General features: G+C 61.6%; 1 protein-coding gene and 2 non-coding genes across 19 annotated transcripts in view; all 3 read left to right on the top strand.

Annotated features, from left to right (window-relative positions):
- PRRC2B (proline rich coiled-coil 2B) overlaps window positions 1–18,327 on the top strand; it is a 79,898-nt gene extending 61,571 nt beyond the window's left edge. For 6 of the 17 annotated variants that reach the window (XM_036218342.1, XM_036218333.1, XM_036218335.1 and 3 more), the window contains exons 18-32: window positions 185–330; window positions 1,120–1,261; window positions 2,790–2,872; window positions 3,371–3,559; window positions 3,686–3,904; window positions 4,314–4,400; window positions 5,049–5,153; window positions 5,246–5,438; window positions 6,125–6,222; window positions 7,173–7,300; window positions 7,892–8,132; window positions 9,814–9,993; window positions 10,624–10,715; window positions 12,743–12,824; window positions 13,952–18,327. In XM_036218342.1, the coding sequence (XP_036074235.1) occupies window positions 185–330; window positions 1,120–1,261; window positions 2,790–2,872; window positions 3,371–3,559; window positions 3,686–3,904; window positions 4,314–4,400; window positions 5,049–5,153; window positions 5,246–5,438; window positions 6,125–6,222; window positions 7,173–7,300; window positions 7,892–8,132; window positions 9,814–9,993; window positions 10,624–10,715; window positions 12,743–12,824; window positions 13,952–14,086 (2,120 nt within the window). In that variant the 3' untranslated portion in view covers window positions 14,087–18,327. Of the gene's footprint in view, window positions 1–184; window positions 331–1,119; window positions 1,262–2,789; window positions 2,873–3,370; window positions 3,560–3,685; window positions 3,905–4,313; window positions 4,401–5,048; window positions 5,154–5,245; window positions 5,439–6,124; window positions 6,223–6,507; window positions 7,114–7,172; window positions 7,301–7,891; window positions 8,133–9,813; window positions 9,994–10,623; window positions 10,716–12,742; window positions 12,825–13,951 lie in introns of those variants that run through there. The other 11 variants (XM_036218339.1, XM_036218338.1, XM_036218340.1 and 8 more) reach the window with 11 other exon arrangements.
- Window positions 5,932–6,017, top strand: LOC118601109. Its single transcript, XR_004950204.1, has one exon. It is a non-coding gene; the product is annotated as a small nucleolar RNA SNORD62 (small nucleolar RNA).
- On the top strand, window positions 8,892–8,977 carry LOC118601108. The gene has a single exon (XR_004950203.1). It is a non-coding gene; the product is annotated as a small nucleolar RNA SNORD62 (small nucleolar RNA).
- Window positions 18,328–18,711: the final 384 nt, after the last annotated feature.

Genomic DNA, 18,711 nt, shown 5'->3' with positions numbered 1-18,711 from the left:
GAAGGAGCATGGACGTCTTAGCCGGGTCCCGTCGACGCCGGCAAACGCGGCTCGTCTGAGGCCCGACCCCACGCACTGCCAGCCTTTGGAGCCAAGCCGTCCTAGAGACCCAGCGCCTGCAGGGTTGCAGGTTTTGGCTTCTGGTGAATGGAATACTGTTCCTTCTTGTGACATCTGGATTTAGGTTCCATTATTGAGAATTGCGGGTCCAGCCCTGGAGAGGAGAGCGAGGCGGGCTCCGTGGTGGGCGAAGGTTTTATCCAAGTCCTGACCAAGAAGCAGCGCCGGCTGCTGGAGGAGGAGAGGAGGCGGAAGGAGCAGGCGGTGCAGGTGAGGGGGGCAGGGGGCCAGGGGTGGGGCTGGAGGAGGAGAGGAGGCGGAAGGAGCAGGCGGTGCAGGTGAGGTGTCAGGGGGCCAGGGGTGGGGCTGGAGGAGGAGAGGAGGCAGGAGGAGCAGGCAGGGGGAGCTGGCAGTACCTGGGCCAGGGGGAGGGGCACTAGAGCCCCAGGAGTGGAGGGGGGGTAGGAAGGAGCAGGGGGTACATGTTAGGGGGGGAGGTGGGGGGAGGCGGGGAACCAGAGCCTGGGGGAGTAAAGGAGAAGAGGAGGAAGGAACAGGCTGTGCAGGTGAGGGGTGGGGGTGGGAGGTCGGGAGTAAGGCAGGTGGGCGAGGGACAGGAGCCCAGAGGCCGACTCAGAGCTCCGATTAAGCCCAAGAGAGAACGGACAGTTTATTAAGCACGTTGCCCCCAGCGCCCACCTGCCGCCCCATGGGTGCAAATGCATCACCCCTAGGCGGGCCCCGCTGAACTCTGGTTGGGCAGGGCGCAGCCTTTGGCAGCCCTCAGGTTCCCTCTCCTTGCACTGTCCCCTGGCCAGTGGGCTGAGATTTGTCACCCGGAGCCATGGGGGGCGGGGACGCGGGGCTGACACGCAGTCCGGGCCACAGGCCATCGGCTGGCAGCCTCTCCGCGTGGTCGGTGGCGCTGCAGTCCACGCGTGGTCGAGGGTGGGCGTTCAGGCACCTCTGGGGCAAGTTCTGGCGGTTTGGGGCCCTGATGCTTTTTCTGGGGAGAATCTGTTCTTTCGGGTTGGTTTTTATCCCATTATTTTTCCTTAGGTGCCTCTGAAGGGTCGCGGTCTTTCCTCCCGCATTCCCCCTCGGTTTGCGAAAAAGCAGAACAGCTTGTGCCTGGAGCAGGGGGACGTGGCCGTCCCTGGCAGCAGCCTGGGCACTGAGATCTGGGAGAGCAGCAGCCAAGGTGAGAGCGGGGGTGTGGCCCCGGTCTCGGGGTCTCTTTCTTGGGGACGTCCTGCTTTCGGGGTCTCGCGTGTGGGCGGAGCGTAACCCGGTTCCTGGCGTCCTCTGCCGAGTCAGTGCCAGACGCTGCCTTAGCACCGTTGCCCACTGGGGCCCCTGAGCCGACGTCAGTTTCCCCCGCGTAGAAGCGGGCAGAGGGACCGCGCAGCCCACGTGTCCAGCACCCCGGCAGAGGGCAGCCCCACCCCCGCCAGCTGAGGGCTCCTGGCTCACCCTCTCTCACTGCTTCGTAGACCAGCCGCAGGTGCCTGTTGGGGCGGAGAGCAGGGGTCCAGGAGCTTCCACGTCTGTGCCCTGGTCCAGCCCAGAAGGGAGGCCCGTCAGCTCCTCCCCACATGCTCTCTTAGAAAGGCAGACTTGAGGCCAGAGTAGGGGAACCTCGGGGTGACTTCATCTTAAAATACAAATTTTAACTGAGCAGATTCTTCTCGAACGCCCACTTTGTCAGGGCGCTGTGGGGTCCACTGATGAGTAAAACAGGAAGAGCACACGACACCTCTGGGGGAGCATGGGCAAATCCTTATGCAAAGCAGCCGAGGCTCTCAAGGTGGAGTGACTCGACTGACCCCAGAGCCAGGTCAAAAACACCCACGATTCGGGTTTTGGGCCTCGATTTTTTTAGTTTTATCACGTGGTCTGTCCTTATATTTCTGGTGAGAACTTTGATTCTAACACATTGCTAAATAACATTGAAAAATATTTAACTCTGAAGGTAAAATGATTTGTTAATAAAATGTTGACACCAGTCACACGGGTGGGTGCGCGGGCCCCGGGCGGCGTGGTGCGTGCGCGAGTTCTGGGCGTCGTAGCACGAGCGCCCAGGACCACGCCCCCCCCCCCCCCCCCCCCCCCCCCCCCCACCCCCACACCCACACCCACCCCCACCCCCACCCGCCTGGCTAAGCAGAGCGGGCGGGACACAGGCATTGTCTGCTGCGGCCAGGCCTCCCCCACGTTCTGCCTCACCGGTCGCTCAGACTTGGGGCCCAGGGATGGCTTCAGAGGGCTCTGGGATCTTAAAAGTCTCGTGACATTTTGCACGCGCACACAGGGTCCGTGGCTTCCGCCAGAGTCTCAGTGGTCTGTGAGATAAGAGCGTCTGAGTAAGGGTGGCTTAGATCTTTGAGACTCTGTAGCAGCCGCCAGCTCGCAGAAACAGTTGGCCGAAGTGACGGACAGCTTTATCACAGCAGAGATGGCCGCGCGGAATTCTAGCACGCGGGAACCAAAGTCGCCGGTGTGTTTACCGGAGCACCTGATGAATGAAACGCTGAGGGGCGCGTTTGCCAAAGTCGGTCTGGGGCTGTGCGGAGGCCGGGGGCCGCCGGCAGGGCAGCTCCTGTGTGTTGCTTCTGTTCGCCGGTGTCGTCGGCGGCGGCGGGGAGGGCGGGTAGGGGGCTTGGGTTTGCATCCGCCGCACCTTCGTCTCTCCGCTTTGACACCCTGCCCCGTCTTTGCTCCTCCGGCAGCGCTCCCTGTCCAGGCCTCCGCCAGCGACTCCTGGACCAAGGCCGCCACTGCCTTCAACAGCACTGAGTCCGGCTCTGCCGAGGTGAGTGTTCGCCGTGCTGCTCCGTGCTGAGAGGGTGCCCACTGTCCATCCACGCGGCCAGCTTGTCCCCAGCCGTGTCCATACCCACGACCTGCCCAGGCTTTCTCAGCCGCAGCACTCGAGCCGGGACCAGAGGCCATTTCCACAGGCCCTGGCTTGTCCCTGGTCTTCAGTCTTGGTTTCTATCCCGTGCCCGGTGCCTGTGTGGGAGGGAGGGGTGGATTCCTGGGAACTTGCCTGTGCAGGGCGAGCCCGTTGAGGATCTCGCCTCCAGACCTGTGACAGCCGTCACTGCGTTGGGCTGTGTCTGGCAGCGTCAGTCCAAGCCCAGTGCGTGTCCCGGGGTCATAAGCTTGGCAGCGTGTGTGCATTTGGCAGGTCAGGACCCGAATGCGCAGGTGGCTGGGGGCGGTGCGTCTTGGTGGCACATGCAGTCAGCTTCCCGGTGCTTGCACCAAGTCTGGGCCTCGGGGCTCTAACCCACCTTGCGCTTGGCAGCAGGGCTTTAAGAGCAGCCAGGGAGACAGTGGCGTCGACCTGAGCGCCGAGTCTCGGGAGTCGTCCGCCACCTCCTCACAGCGCAGCTCACCGTACGGCACCCTGAAGCCGGAAGAGATGAACGGGCCCAGCCTGGAGCCCAAGGCTGACAGCCACAAGGAGCAGGCTCAGAAGCAGCCTGAGCCAAAGGTGAGCAGGCAGCCCCGTGCCCAGGGCTGGGGGCTGGCCAGAGGGGGCGTGGTCGTTCGTCCCCTGCGCCTCTTCCCAGGCGCTCGGGAGCAGCAGGCCGGAGTCACTCTGGTCTGTGTGTCTCAGCGTCTCTGCTTCTCCATCCAGGATGCAGAACAAAGCTCAGGACAGAGCAAGGAGCACAGACCAGGACCCATTGGCAACGAGCGTTCTCTGAAAAACAGGAAGGGCTCGGAGGGGGCCGAGAGGCTGCCGGGGGCCGGCGCCGCCCCCGTCAACGGGGTGGAGATTCACGTGGACGCCGTGCTGCCGGTGCCACCCATCGAGTTCGGCGTCAGTCCCAAAGTGAGGCTCGGCTTCGTTTCCCGACTTCTGTTTTCGGGTTATCTTTTTGTGCTTGGAGAAGAAGGAGGAGCTCAGACGGGGTTTGTCCTCCAGAAAGAGCAAGGAGGTGGGAGCCAAGCGGTGTTCAGGGGAGCGCGTCAGCGGGCAGTCGGGGACAGGGAGGTGCTGGAGAGCTGCCTTCTAGACTCCTGCTGCAGCAGCCAGGCTCTCGGGCCGAGCGGGCAGTGGGCAGTGGGCACGAGCGGGAGAGAGGGTAAGGGGAGGGTCGTTGTGGGCTGTTGGGGAACGCATGATCGTGTTGCTCGTGTGAACGCTGCTCAGCGGATTTTTCGAGTCCTCGAGATGAATGTGTGTCTCTGGGAGGCGAGCCAGGAGTTTACAGTGGCCTTGTTCCTTTTTGTTTTTTCAGGACTCTGACTTCAGCTTGCCACCTGGTTCCACCCCTGGTCCCACAGGGAATCCAGTTGTCAAGCTGCAGGACGCCTTGGCCAGTAACGTGAGTCCGCTCCGCCGCCCCAGCTCTGTCCCCCTGTGGCAGCCTGGGAAGGAGAGCCTCGTGTGGTGCCCTGAGGCCAGGAGGGCCACAGCCGCCCCCACGTTAGGGTTGGGCAGACCTGGGTTCAAGTCAGGACACTGTTCTTGGCTAGTTATGAGTCTTCCGACAAGCCACTCAGATGTCCCACTCCCCAGTTTTGTGGCCTTAAAATGGGGTGACGTAGTTTCTCAGGTTTGGTTTATTTGGCACTCTTTGATTCTGCGTTCTTCCAAGGTCCGTGGTCACGTGTTTGAGAGTACCGGGCTAAGGTCCTTTGTTCTGGGGTTTGGCTGAACCCCTGCACTCCGCTGGTGGGCGGTATGCCTTTGCGGGGGAGGGCGTAGTAGTCGGGTCCCCCAGCACGTTACCAGGGACCCCTCTCCCAGAGTCTCCTGGAGGTAGTGGTGTCTGCATGCTGGCAGCGAGGCGCTTGCGTGACACACACAGCTGCCTGTGCTGCAGGGCTCGGGCCGCGGGTGTGGGCGGGGGGCTAGGCAGCCGGCAGCTCCGTCTTGGTGGTCTCGAGTGCGTCCACACACACAGGCGGATCGTGACGCCTCCCGCTTCTCTGTGCCGTTGGCGCTCCATGGTTTCCTGTTCCCCCTCCAGGCCGGGTTAGCACAGAGCATTCCCATCCTCCGCCGGGATCACCACATCCAGAGGGCCATCGGCCTCTCCCCGATGTCCTTCCCCACTGCCGACCTCACCCTGAAGGTAACACCGGCCCCGGCCCCTCGGCCTACGTCGGCGCCGCCCCCGCCTCCTGCAGTAACCTCCCTGACCCCTACCCCGCCTCGCTTCCGCAGATGGAGTCCGCGCGCAAGGCCTGGGAGAACTCGCCCAGTCTGCCGGAGCAGAGCTCGCCCGGAGGGGCCGGCTCGGCCATCCAGCCCCCGTCCTCTGTGGGCGCCTCCAGCGGGGTCAGCTACAGCTCCTTCGGCGGAGTGTCCATGCCGCCCATGCCCGTGGCCTCCGTGGCGCCTTCCGCTTCGCTGCCAGGTATCTCTCCCACAGCCGGGCCGGGGAGCCGCCTCCACTCGCTCAGAGGTGTGGGGCCGAGCCCTGGGCAACCCCGTTAGGAGTCGTGGGGGTGCGTCTCTGGGCCGGGTGATCCTGGGTTCTCCCGTGCCGCGGGTGGCTCATGTTTCTGGCTTCCCTCTTCTGGGGAGCAGAGCCTCGGGGCTGGTGAGGCGTCTCCTGGAGAGAGGAGCAGGCAGAGACCCGGCTTTGTCTGACCCTGGGCACACGTGGGGCCTGTGTCGCCTCCACCAGTGAGCAGCTGGGCTCTGCAGCCTGGCCCCGTGCTGTGTAAAATAAGCCGGGTGTGGTGGTGGCGTAGCCACACCCACGAGAGGAGGCCTCACCTGGAAAGTGCTTCGTATCAGCTGAACTCCCAGTCAGCGGTGGCCGTGTTCACCCTTACCGCCACCGTCCTCGCTACTGCGTTGGCATCTGACGAGAGGTTGGGGTTTTCAGGGCCCGGCTGCCGAAGTCTCAGTGATGCAATTCCAATAGATCCTTCTGACCCTGCACCGTGGACTCTGTAGCAGGGCGATGAGGAGGAACGTGACTGAGAGGCCACGGCAGCCCTCACTCACGGGGCACCCCCTTCCTGGGCCCGGTGCTGCCGGAGCACAGGGCCCACAGACCTGATCGTCGTCTCTCTCCTTGGGTTCTGTCTCCAGGCAGCCACCTGCCGCCCCTCTACCTGGATGGCCATGTGTTTGCAAGTCAGCCCCGGCTGGTTCCTCAAACGATACCTCAGCAGCAGAGTTACCAACAGGTGATGACAGCCAGCCAGGTGGGCTGGTGGGGGAGGGGTTGCGGCCATGGCACAGTTACTTTCCTTGTCTGTCGTCCGTCTCATTTCCTATATCCCTCATACGTACTGCCCAGCACCTGACCCATCATGGCAGCCATTAAATGGTTGTTGAGTGAATAAACGGGATACAAGGACGAGGAATGGAGCTCAGTGCTCCAGGCTCTGCTTAGCTTTCCTTTCTCAGCATTCTCCTTCCTGGGGCCTAGCTGGGGGATTCGCTGAGACGGAATTCTCTTTGGTGATCAGGTATCCACCCTTCTGATGAAGAGAAGAAAGGCCTAGACTTCCAGGCATGGATGCATTAGAAAGAGGTAGTTTTAGAAATGAGCAGGGACTTGTTTTCATGCAGGATTGGCATATTTCCTATGCTGCAAGGGGATGATTTCTGGAGGCCTCCCTCTGGAAATTGGTGTAGGGCCTTCTGAGTGGTCCAGCAGCCCCAGACTTGCGTGCCTGCTCAGACCAGGACGGCGGAGCTCGGAGCAGGGGCACTGCCTGCCGCACAGACTCGGAGCAGAGGACAGAGGGCTCGGCCTGTCCTGCCCCCTCTCCAAACGCGTGTTTGAGTGCGATACCGTTTGGTTCTGCAGCGTTTCGGTTTCCGCGTAACTGGAGCGGACTGCGTGTGTTCTCAGGGCGCTGCCCACCACCGTCACGTGTGTGAAAGCCCGCCTGTGGCCGTGCGTAGCTAGGGCTCGCCCTCGCCGCTGTGCGGGACCCAGCAGAGGGCCGTGCCGCGGTGCAGGGTCGCCGCCCGTGTTCTGCTTGTTCCCGAGAGCACAGGAAGGACATGCTCGAATTCGCATTTTGGGCAGAGTTCCGGCCGCCACACGGAGAGGGGCTGGGGTGGGGGCAGGGGAGGAGGGGGACAGCCTGGAGGCCCCGCAGTTACCTGCTTGGCTCCCCGACAGGCCGCCGCTGCCCAGCAGATCCCGCTGTCCCTTCACACGTCACTGCAGGCTCCCGCCCAGCTGGGGCTGCGGGGCGGGCTCCCCGCCTCCCAGTCACAGGAGATCTTCAGCTCCTTGCAGCCCTTCAGGTGAGGTGGGGGGGCCAAGGAGCCAGCAGCTCACAGCTGAAGGTCCAGGCCTGCGTGACCTGTGACCTGTGTGCTTCCGGCCGCTGCTCCTCACTTCTCTGCTTTGGGGCGGGGGATGGGGCGGTTACGGTCACTTAACTGCTCCGAATAGCTGCGCTTCTGGAGAGCCAGGGGGCCTGACCCTTCCGTGCCAGGCCTTGTTTTTCTCCCCACCTCTTCCTGCCGCCGTCCCGGCTCCTCTGGCCTCTGCGCTCCCCACGCCTCCCTCCTTCCCCCGCCTTCGGTCCTCTCTGCCGGGGTGTCTGACGTCCGTGCTTTTGGCATCACGTGTGTTTTCCTGTGCTTTATACGTCCCGGGTGGGTTTAATCCAGTGATGCTCCTACCCTGGTCCCTAGACCTCTAGCATCAGCACCATCTAGGAGGTGGTTATAAATGCATGTGCTCAGGCTCCATCCCAGACCTTCTGAGTCAGAAATTAGAGGTGGGGCCGGCAGTGTGTTTCCAAAGGTCCTCTGGGGGTCCTGTTGCAGGCCCGAGTTTCAGATCTGCTGGTGTGCCCACGCACCTGACTCCGACTGTCTTTTTTGCAGGTCTCAGGTGTACATGCACCCCAGCCTGTCACCGCCCAGCACCATGATCCTCTCAGGGGGCACAGCCTTGAAGCCTCCGTATTCGGCGTTCCCCGGCATGCAGCCCTTGGAGATGGTGAAGCCCCAGGCCGGCTCACCCTACCAGCCCTTGAGCGGAAACCAGGCCCTGGTCTACGAGAGCCAGCTCGGCCAGGCTGCCAGTCTGGGCGCCTCGCAGATGTTGGACTCCCAGCTCCCACAGGTCAGGAGGCGTCGCTCCCACCCCCAAGCTCTAGGCCTGGCTCCGTCATGACCGCCTTCCCTTCTCTCTGCCTCGTGCTGTGTATACCGTGTGACTGGTCCCTGGGCTGCTAGAGCCAGGGCAGGTGCTCAGCCTCCTCTGAACAGTGCCGTCACCTCTTTACCTCGGCGCCCTAGCCCCCCTAAGGGCACCGTCTCCTGCGGCCTCTCCCACCCTCAGACTGTGGGGTTGGAGATGGGGAGTGTCTTGTCTGCAGACCCGCTGGTGCTCGCTCCCCGGTTCCCCCAGGAGAACTTCCGGGCCCGAACTTGCATCCAGCGGGCTGCCCACATCTCCGCTCTAGTGTCTAGTACCTGAAATCCAGCTTGTGCAAACGTCACGTCTGAGATGTGGCTTTCTTCTTGGTCCTTTATTTTGTCCAGCCTATGTCATCCGTGGGTCCCTATTTTTCCTCACACCGCCTCCGACCCTTCAGATCCTGTCAGCTCCGTGTTTGAAAAGCATTCGGAATGCAGCCACTTCTCACCCCCTCTACCCCTGCCCTGTCCAGGCTGCCGCGGGAGCTCTCCTCCTGCCCTCTGCTTCCGCTTTTGGGTCCAGCGCTCCATTCCCAACACAGCAGCCAGGGCCCCTTTAAAACACAAGTCGGGCCATACCGGAGCCCGCGCTCCAGAGATGGCGGCACTGTCCTCGTCTCTGCCCTGCACCTTCCTGTGCACGAGGCGGAGCGTGGGGCCTGGGGGTTCTGGCTGCCACACGTCTCAGTGATGCAATTCCAATAGATCCTTCTGACCTGCCACTGTGGACTCAATAGCAGGGAGATGAAGAGGAAAGTGACTGAGAGACGAAAAGTGGCCCGCCCCATCCCCCGTCCCGAGGGGCTGCAGGCCTGCCCCATTCCCCTCTCCGCACCACCTGGTCCTGGACGTGGGAAGTGGCAGTCGGCCCTGCGCTCTGCCGTAACGTGCTGCAGGAGTGTCCCGGGGGCTCCACTTCCATTCTGAAATCCCCAGGCAGGACCCAGTTGAGTCCTGTCTCCTGTGACCTGTGGAGGCAGAACAGCACAGACGGGCTGCTCGCAGGGCACACAGGTCACTTCCTGCGCAGCTGGTCCCTGCTCGGGCTGCGCTGCCTGCGGGCCTGCCCGACCTCGCCCGCCTCCCGCGCCCCACGGGGCTTGCGGTCTGCACTCTGCGCTCTGGGCACAGCAGCCGTGCCCAGCCCGTCACTGCACCGTCCCCGCGTTTCTGGGCCTCACAGTCCCCGGTGTGTCCCCAGCACCTTGTGAGTGTTCAGTGAGCCTTTGCTGGATGAAAGCAAGCCGCGCTGGGGGCTTGGAGAGGAGCCGTCACTCACGCAGGGTGGCCAGCATGGCACCGGCCTTCGTCAGGCTCAGCCCTGCGGTCAGGCCCAGCTCTGCGGCTGTCTCGCCTGTACTCTACCCCAGAGACAGACAGGCTGCACCCCCCACCCCCCCGTCCCCGCCGGGAGTGTGAGGCCTCGGACGCCCCCGCCGCACTCTGTGGAGCTCCCGCTCTGCTCTGCGCCACGGCCCCGCCTTAATCCCTTTGAGATGAGAATCCAGAGTGTAACGCGCCTGCTCTTGGGCACGCGTGTAGGCAGTGGTTTGTGGTCTTCTCCCCGACGTCCATTCCTCCTCCTGACTGTCCCCGTTGTCCAGCAGCTGACGATGCCACTGCCTGGCTCCCAGCTGCCTCTGCCTCGGTACGGCTCCGGGCAGCAGCCCCTGCTCCTGCCGCAGTCCCTCCAGCTGCCACAGGGGCAGAGCCTCTCGGTCGGGGCTCCCCGCAGAATCCTACCGCCTGGGTCCCAGCCTTCAGTCCTCCACACCAGCAGAGAGGTGAGCATGACCGCGTCCTGCTGTGGTCCTGGAAGGGCCCTGGTCATCTCGTTAACGTTAGTCAAGGGCCACTGCTGCGGCGGAGAGCGCCAGAGGCCTGGGTGCAAGCTCCTGGCCTCAGCACACCGCTGGTGGCCTGTCCACTGTGGAGTCCTCGGGCCCATGGCCAGCCACACGGATGCTCGGGGGTGAGCCCCGAGCAGAGGGAGGGTGGGTGCGGGCGGTCCACGCCCAAGTTTCCTCCCCTCGGCTGAGGGCGCACCTGTGGAGGCTGTCCCAGAGGTGGGTCCCCTCGGCTGAGGGCGCACCTGTGGAGGCTGTCCCAGCGGCGGGTCCCGGTAGCCACGTTGCTCCCTGGCTCCTGGGGGCTCTGCTAAGGGTGGCCTTTGCGGGTCGTGGGCTTCACACCCGGCCAGTGCCCTGCGGTGGTGCCCAGGCCACTCTCCCTGCCTGCTTGACAGAACCACCGGATGGCGCTGCTTCCAGGGGACAGCCCTCAAGCCCAGGCTGCAGGGGAGGGGAGCATGTTGTCCCCCCACACCCCGGAGATTCTGTTGGGCCTCGTCGGCTCTGCCTGGCGGTCAGCGAGGGCCAGGCTGTCGAGCGTAACTTCTACTCTGCTCTCTTTAGTCCTCTCAGATAGAGATGAAGGGCTTCCACTTTGCCGACAGTAAGCAGAATGTTCCTTCGGGAGGCTCCATGCCATCGCCGCAGACCTACAGGTAAAGAGCTGCCCTGGGGGTGGCTGCTGCCGAGCGGATCACCCGCCGTAGATGGGACGCTGGTTCAGTAGCACCCGAGGGCCCCGGGAGGGCAGCACAGAGGCACTGAGGCTGGGTCCCCCTTCTCAGGCTGATGTGTCCCCATAAGTGTCCGTTCTGGGACGTGCCCGTGTTGTATTTACTCACGAGAAAGTCAGGAGCTGGGAAAGTGGATGTGTTTTTAATCGTCATAAGATGCTCTGGAGTTTTCTGGAAAGGAAGGAAGAGGAAGAGGAATGGCTAATGTTTTGACAGGGACCAACCCTGACTGCTCACTGCTTTCTCACCAGCTTTTAAAGGGTTCCCTGGCTGAGAAGGCACACACCTGAGAGGGGAGGGCCGTGGCCTTTCCCCGGGGCAGGGCCCTGCTCTGGCCTCTGGCCTCTGACCCTGCCAGGACTGGGCACTGCTGGGCCTGCAGGGCCGTGCCTTCCACAGGGTGAGCCGGCACCTCCTCCAATAGCTGCCCCAGGTCCCGTAACTGGGTTCGGAAGTGGCTTTGTATGAACTTTTCTGTCGAGTTACTTACCACATCGAGAAGTCAGAGAACCTCTGGCTGCGAGGCCCCTCCCCGCCCCCGAGGGAGCGTGTGCAGGCGTGAGAGGGCAGCACGCTCTGGCTCTGGGCCCAAGGGTCGTCCAGTTGGCCCTGGTCACACGTGGGATGTTCTCGGAGAGGTCTCCTGTGTGTAAAGGAGTCAGACCGCTGGCCGGCGCTTCCCGGGAGGGGCTGACCGTGAGGCTGCAGAGTGCCACCGGGCCCTGGCGGAGGTGGGGCTCTCCCGCCAGTCGGGTCGCCCTCCCCATGGGCCGCCCTCGCCGTGGTCCCTCTGGAGTGTCCGGGCCGAGCCCGCCTCCCCCACATCCTTCCATCTTTCCACCTGCATTTCCAGAGGAAGGCGTTTTCGTGACTTTCCCACATTTCACCGTCTTTTCTGTTCTCATTTTCATTGTCTCGGCTTCACCTAGTTCTGTCTGTTAGCTTGCTTTGTTTTCCGATCATGTTTTCCACATTGGCCAAAACAACAGAGCTATAAGAAAACTATGTAGGCAGCAACGCAGAGCAGTGAGTGTAACTTGAAAGACAGAAGCTTCCGGTTTAAACGGATGCTGTCATCCCTCTGCTGCCGCTGGCCGAGTCAGCAGCATCTGGCTTCAGAGCCTCCCTCGGGCTGGTCCAGTGAATGGAAGCTCCCGTAACAAGCCGCCTGGGTTCACCTAGCGGGGGTGGCGGCGGCTCGGTTCTGCGGAGACTCTTTGGGGAAACAGTCCTTGATTAGTAGCCTTTGTTCTGTCGGTGTTTCATGGCGTTTGGGTGAATTGCCGTGTCTTTATGGAGAAGTGTTTCCCAGGTCTTCCAGAAACGGCTTCTGAGCCTGAGAAAGGCCGCCTGGGGGTGCTGGATGGGGCCGGCCCGCGGGGGCCCTGCCCCTGGGCTTGGGGTGTCGGCATTCCCACGGTCCGGAGCCCAGTTGAGCTCTGCCCACCGCACGCCTCACGCTTTTGGACCACAGAGCCTGTTCCCTTTTTTTCCCCACGTAGCACCTGGTTAACATCCCTGGGAAGCAGCGGTCGGGTCAGTGGGAGACAGTGTTTTCAGTGTCTCGCCCCTGCTGCCCCCCAGAAGCGAAGGCTAGGAGAAGACCCGGCATGACTGTTACGTCAGGGCCGTTAGACCTGAGCCTGCTTGTGGAATCACGTTGGTCCGCACCCTCCGAACCCCGAGAGACGGTCGGCACCCACCCACCCCCGCAGCCATTGGTCAGTGTCTGCCCGCAGCAGGGACCTGGCCTCGGGCCCTCGGGCGCAGCGCGCTGGGCCGTGTTGGCGGCGATGGCCGCCCTTGCCCCTCCTGCCCTCCGGCCACCCGAGGCCCTCGTTGCCCTCCCTCGGGAGGTCTGCGAGCCCGAGCCGGGGCCCTCGCGCCGGGCTTGGCCCCGCGCCTGCGGCTCCGCGCGCGTTCTCACCCCCTGCCTTTGGTTTTTTCAGGCCTAGCTCTGCTAGCCCCAGTGGGAAGCCCTCTGGATCAGCAGTTAACATGGGCTCTGTGCAGGGACACTACGTGCAACAGGTAGAACACGGCTTCCCAGCCCCTCTAGTCCTGGACGCTTAGGCCCGTCCCCAGCGCCGAGAGAGAAGGGACGGCCCAGCCTGTCTGAGCGCGCCTCGTCCGGAGGTGTGTGCCCTCGCATCAGAGCACACGCCGGGCCCGCCCCTCCTGGCGAAGGCGTCTGGATCCTTCCTTGTCCTGAGGAGAAGGGAGGATGCGGCGTCCTCAGAGGAGCCGACGCCGGCAGGTGGACTCTCCCTCGTCGCAGTTCGGGCTGTGAAGGCGCTGGGCCTGGGTTAGGTCTGCGGGGCAGCTCCCGAAGCCGGGGCGTGTGTGTGCGTGCGCGTGTGCCGTGCGCGTGCTAGCTCTAGGAAGTGCTGTGTCCGTGTCTGTCTTGGCTGGGAGGGACGGCAGGTGGCTTGGCGTCTTCCCGTTTCACAGCGGAAGGTGTTTCTCAGTGTCCTGGCCGTCAGGCACTGGGCGCTCCACTCTGAAACGTGGCAGGCTCCAGGGCTCGGGCGTGTCAGGCGTGGGTTTCAGCAAACAGCGTCCCGGTGGCCGCGGTGGCCGCGGAAGGTGGCCTGCTCACACCCCTCCTGCGGGCGTTCCCCGGAGCGTCTCTGACTTGCTTGGGCTGAGCTTCTGAAGCTGTCTTCCAGGGTTCGCACCGCGGTGCGGGAGCAGGGCCGAGGCTGGGCCTCCGTGACAGCCCTGTGTGGAGTGGAGTACGAGGACCCTGCCTGGGCATCTCGAGGTCGTGCTCGGGGCCTGGGGAGAGGTCTCCACAGAGTTCACGTTGGGAGGGTCGGAGGTCTGGGAGCACCCAGGCTTCTCGCGGGTCTGTCCCCTGGGGGCCCGCGGTGCCCTGATTTGAAAAGGCTCTTCCGGCGGCTGCACGCGGGATGCTCCCCGGAGGACCCCGCGCCTTCCCGCCTCTCCAGGTCACTGCGCTCAGTGCCCGCAGGAGGGGACAGAGCAGTGTCGCCCGTGTTCTTAGAGCTGCGCTCAGTCCGTCCTCGAGTGGAGGGAGGATTTCTCAGATAGCCTTTCCCTGACTCAGGAGCAGGAAGCGGGTGGCGGGGGCTGTGTGTCCAGACAGCTGGCGCTGCGTCCGGCTGACTTCTTGGTCCCCTCTCATCTGTCCAAAGGCAAAACAGCGAGTGGATGAAAAGCCCGGCCTGGGGGCCGTGACCCTGCAGGAGGCCCCCTCTGCAGCCTCCCAGATGAAGCGCACGGGCGCGATCAAGCCTCGGGCCGTGAAAGTGGAGGAGAGCAAGGCCTGAAGGTGCCCGGCCGCGCCTCGCCCCTGAGGACGGTGCCGCCACCCGCCGGGCACCCGCGTGGGCTCGGGCATCTCGGCAGACGCCGCCCGAGCTCCGGCCCGGCCCGCGAGGGCTCCCCCCTCCCGTCCACTCCGGAAGCCCCGCTGTCCAGCCAGCCCGCGCCGTGGGTCTGTGGCGTTGACCCGCTTGCTTCGAGACGAAACAGACACACAGCCAGCGACTCCCCTCGCGCCCCCCTCCGCGCTGACAGTGACGACTCGAGCCCTCGTGCCCTGCAGAGTGCCCTCCCGCCTGACCCCTCGCCCGCTCCTCAGCCGGGCGCGTTCCCGGCACCACTCCCTCCCCCCAGCACAGCGGGTCGGCCGCAGGGTCTTTTCCGTTGGAGGATCTCTGTTTTAAAAAGCAGCTGAGATTTTTACAAAGGAGAAAGGAAAACAAAAAACGCAAGCTGCGCGTGTACAGCTGGACTTTTGTACGTTGTTCTCCTGCCTTACCCCGGTCCCCGCGTCCGTTCCGGTAGTTTCCTTCGACCTCTCTCCTGTTTATTTGACACATCACTGCGATACCTTAAGAGACAACTTATGGGTCCCCTCCTGCTCGCTTCCTGTTTAACCTGCAAGGGTGTCTATGGAAAGAGGTTACCTGAGATACCTCGGGAGCCTCCTGGTGTCCAGCTGCATGCTTCGAGGTGGTTCCCTGAGGGAGGTAAGCTGGGTCGAGGTCTCAGCTGGTTACCGCCCCTGGCCCGATGGCCGCACAGAGCCTGCGGGCAGCCCAGTGAGGTTGACGACATTTTTGGCCTAAGAATCACACAGAGTTTCTGTCCTGGACTCTTCCCAAGCCAGTGGCTGCGCTCTCCCCTGGCCCTGGGGCGCGTCGTGGAGGTGCCGAGCCGCCGGTGTTCTCCGGTTCGGCCTGGACGGTGGGAGCTGACCCTGCCACAGGCCCTGTCAGCGTCTCTGCTTGTGGGGCTCTGGCACCCACAGGGGCTGCTGTCACACGTGCTCCCTTTCCTGAAAGCCTGTCTCCTTCTCCTTCCTTCTTCCTGAGGCTCTTTCTCGTCCGAATCCTGCCCCTCCACCTCCCACAGCTCATTTCTAGAAACCGCGAGGAATAGGCGCGCACAGACAGCCGTGTGGCCAGGACTGTGGCAGGCGTGTGGTCTGTGAGGCTGCAGGGAGGGCTTCTTTCTCCTCTTCTTTGCTCCCAGTAGCAGACCGGGTTTTTGGGACAGCGGGTCCGAGTCGGGCGGTAGGGACGGCATCAGCCTTCCCAGACGGCTGGGGCAGAGTCCTTGGGGATGCTGTGTTGCCAGGCTGGCCGTGGTTCCAGAACCTGCTGGGCTGCCCTGGAGGGAGGCCGCCTCTAGCAGAGCGCTGCTGTGTGCCATTGCATGCTGTGGCACGGTTCGTTTTTAAGTGAGGACTGGGAGGAAGTCGTCTCAGATCGTCATTCCGAGGAAAGGAAGGGGAAAATTCACATTTGGTACTTGCTCTTCAGAGTAAACAAGCAGCCCTCCACCTGGAGCTGCCATTGCCTGCGACCGCCAGCGCTTCCGCGGGGACCTGGCTCGGCAGGTGGGCGGGACGTCCCCCGCAGAGCCCACCCTCAGTGTCCCCACAGGCGTGCGACAGCCGCTCAGGCTGTGTTCTAAGCTGTGTCCGGTGTAGAGAGATGCGCACTGGGGACCGCCGAGGTAACTTGAGTGTCGCTCTTCACTGCTTCAGGGAAGTGGGGGCCACCGCCTCGCAGACGCTGGCTCTCGGCAGCGTCCCCTGGAGTGGGCCAGTGTTCTCGAACGACGCTCCCTGCTCCACCTGCAGCTCAGCGTCCCCTTCTTGCCTTTTTTTTTACCCCCTTGTTGCTTTTTCTTCATGCCGAGTTGTTACTCTGAGGGCCCTCCTGAAGGGGCTGCCCATGCGACGGAGTGGCCCGCGCCCCCCTGCCCGTGTGCTCACCTGCTCTGCCCTTCCTTCCCCTGCAAACAGCTGGCTGCTGCGTCCTTAGCTCCTCCGCTCCCTCCCGCTCCGCTGCCCAGCTGCCCCCACAGGAGCCACGCACGCTCACCGCTGCCCGCACACCTAGGAGCACGGCCACGGCCCTCACTCCCGATTCCGGTGTGCACTATCAGAAGGAAAAAAGGTTCTCTCAGTTCGAAATCGGACAGGACAGTCACGGATGCTGTTACAAACGTATGACGCGCCCTTCAGGTGATCCTGCCATCAGAGTGACAGTACTTCCTGTTCTCCAGCCCTCTTCTCCAGCCCTGTATTTCTGCCCCCACCCCAATAAAAACAAAACACTAGAATTTATTTACATGTATTGATGTTGTAGGTCTAGGTGAAGAAAAAGTACACGTTTCACTGCTCTGTTTATATATGATGTCTGAATCACTCTGTGCAGGAAAGGCCAGGGAATTGCATGTGGCTTTCACCGCCTCCGTGTGCCCCGGCTGCAGCTCCTCCCGCTGAGATGCAGATTTTAAATTGGACTCTGGGGACAGAGGGCCGGCCCAAGGCCTGCCCAGTACCCCATCCCTTGGTCTGAGGAAATGCAGTGTTTAGTGCAGAGATGTTTTAAGGTGCAATATCTCTCTTCCTTTCATGTCGTTTTAGAGCCAAGCTCGAGGTAATAATAGGACTTAGGGTCTTATTTGGTTTCAGACCCCCATCCTCAGCGCAGATCCACACCGAGGCCTCTGCCAAGATCCCTCGGGGCCTTTGGCAGGAACAGGTGAAAACCTACACTTAGCTTTTCTGCTGCTGAGGTGGGGGTGGTGTCAGAGTCCTCCCATACACCTTTGCCTGCTAAAAATGCTCTCCCTTCTGAAGCTGGCAGCTTTGCCCTGGCCATTGATGGTACAGCCTGTTGCTGGGCAACCAGTGGCCCTGCAATAGTGTGTGTCCGCAGTCAACTACTCAGTGGGGTGAAACCCCCCAGAGTGTGGAGTCGTGTATCCGAGAGGCAATGTCCACCCACTGAGTACTTCTCTGCCAGCTGTATTTGGTCTGGTTTTCTTTACTGTTGCTTCCCCCTTTTTATCCACATTACTGTTTTCAAACTGGCAATTCATACACTTCTGGCTCTGAGTTCCTTAAGGGGGCGATCAAAAGATGACTCACATTCAGAAAAACCTATCCAGTTCCAAAGCCGTGGTCATTCCAGCCGCTGCCCGGAATATTGGGGTACCTTGTCTTTAAATATCAGCATCTGTTCTCTCCAGCTCTGCCCTTGCCCTCTTCTGGGTCTGCCTTCTGGATGGTCGATGGGGTTTGTGACCGATGTGAGCCAAGGAGACTGAGGGTGTGCACATGGCTGTGTTCAGAACCGGCCGACAGAGGCGGCATGTGACAGATTGGCAAAGGTCGTCCCCCGCTGATGGGTTCCTCTCCACTGGTAGCTGCACGTTTCCTCTGTCCCTTGTCACTTGCAGAGCAGCCTGGGTTAGTAGGTCTGTTGGAAATGGCTTTTGACTACCAAGGACACTAAAGAATTTGTGCTTTGTCGTGTTCTGTGGGAAATGCAGACTTCAGAAAGCCAGTTCTTCCTGTTTGAAAATGTGAGATGGACATGAGACAAACAGATCACAGGAGACACGAGTGGCTCAGCGTTGGGGTCAGACAGCGTCCTGTCCCTTAGCCGTGCTCTCCACTGGGACCGCCAGCACATATTTGGCCAGTGATCTTCAAGGCACATCCAACCTGCTGTTCACCATTTCCCCACCCCAGCTGGTGGCCTCCAAAATGGCAGCGTCCCCAGGGCCCTGTCTTCAGCATGTTATGAAGCCTCGGAGTGGAAATTCCTATTAAGCCTCTGTGTGGATGACTTTCTTCCATTGGTTAAAGGGGATACTGTACTGTAAGCTTTTGACCTCATGCCTTGCATAGTAAAAAGGGTTTGGGGGATTTTTGTTCTCAACGGGATTGTTTTATTTCTATTTTTATTTCGGCCTTTCCTCTTTGTCTTTTCATGTAGACCAGATATTTGAAAGGGCAGACGATGGCTAAAGGTGTAATGTGCAGCTTGTTTATACCTTGTTTTGGGGAAGCTTTTACCTTGGATGGGACATAGAATCATGGATTCACCAGGCCATGGTGGTGGCACCCTCACCCTTCACCCTCTCCTCCGGTTCAGTACCTATTGTTTCTCCTTTCAAATATGTGATTGTACTAGCTCTTTCCATATGAAAGAATTCTCCTTATTTAAATAAAAAAAAAAGTAAAAAAAAAATTAAAGCTGAACATGCTTTCTCAGGCTGTGTGGTCCTAGATCCTGTCATTTGACTAGAGACAAATGGCAGTTTCCGTTTGAGGAAGAGTTTACACGGACAATGGGAGTAACTTGGCCGAAAGGCCTTAAAGCAACGTGGGGGCGAGAAGGGATCGGAACCTGCGGTTAAGGCTCATCTCCTAAATGGGTCGGTGCTCGCAGTCCTCACCCTCTACCCCGTGGATGGTATTGACGGGGTAGGTGACATCTGCCTGGACTCTGCTTGCCCTCCCCCCACTTCCCAGGAAAGGTGGGTGGGCCAGAGGAGCTGAGCATCTTTGTTGTGTTCCGTCCAGTCTCCTGTCCCTGTTCTTTCGCTGGACGTGGGAGGCGGTGGTGCTGCACTGGGGTTGGAA

This window comes from Rousettus aegyptiacus, unplaced genomic scaffold (genome assembly GCF_014176215.1).
Source record: "Rousettus aegyptiacus isolate mRouAeg1 unplaced genomic scaffold, mRouAeg1.p scaffold_m13_p_3, whole genome shotgun sequence".
Lineage (NCBI taxonomy): Eukaryota > Metazoa > Chordata > Mammalia > Chiroptera > Pteropodidae > Rousettus > Rousettus aegyptiacus.
This window is presented reverse-complemented; position numbering and strand designations above follow the sequence as displayed.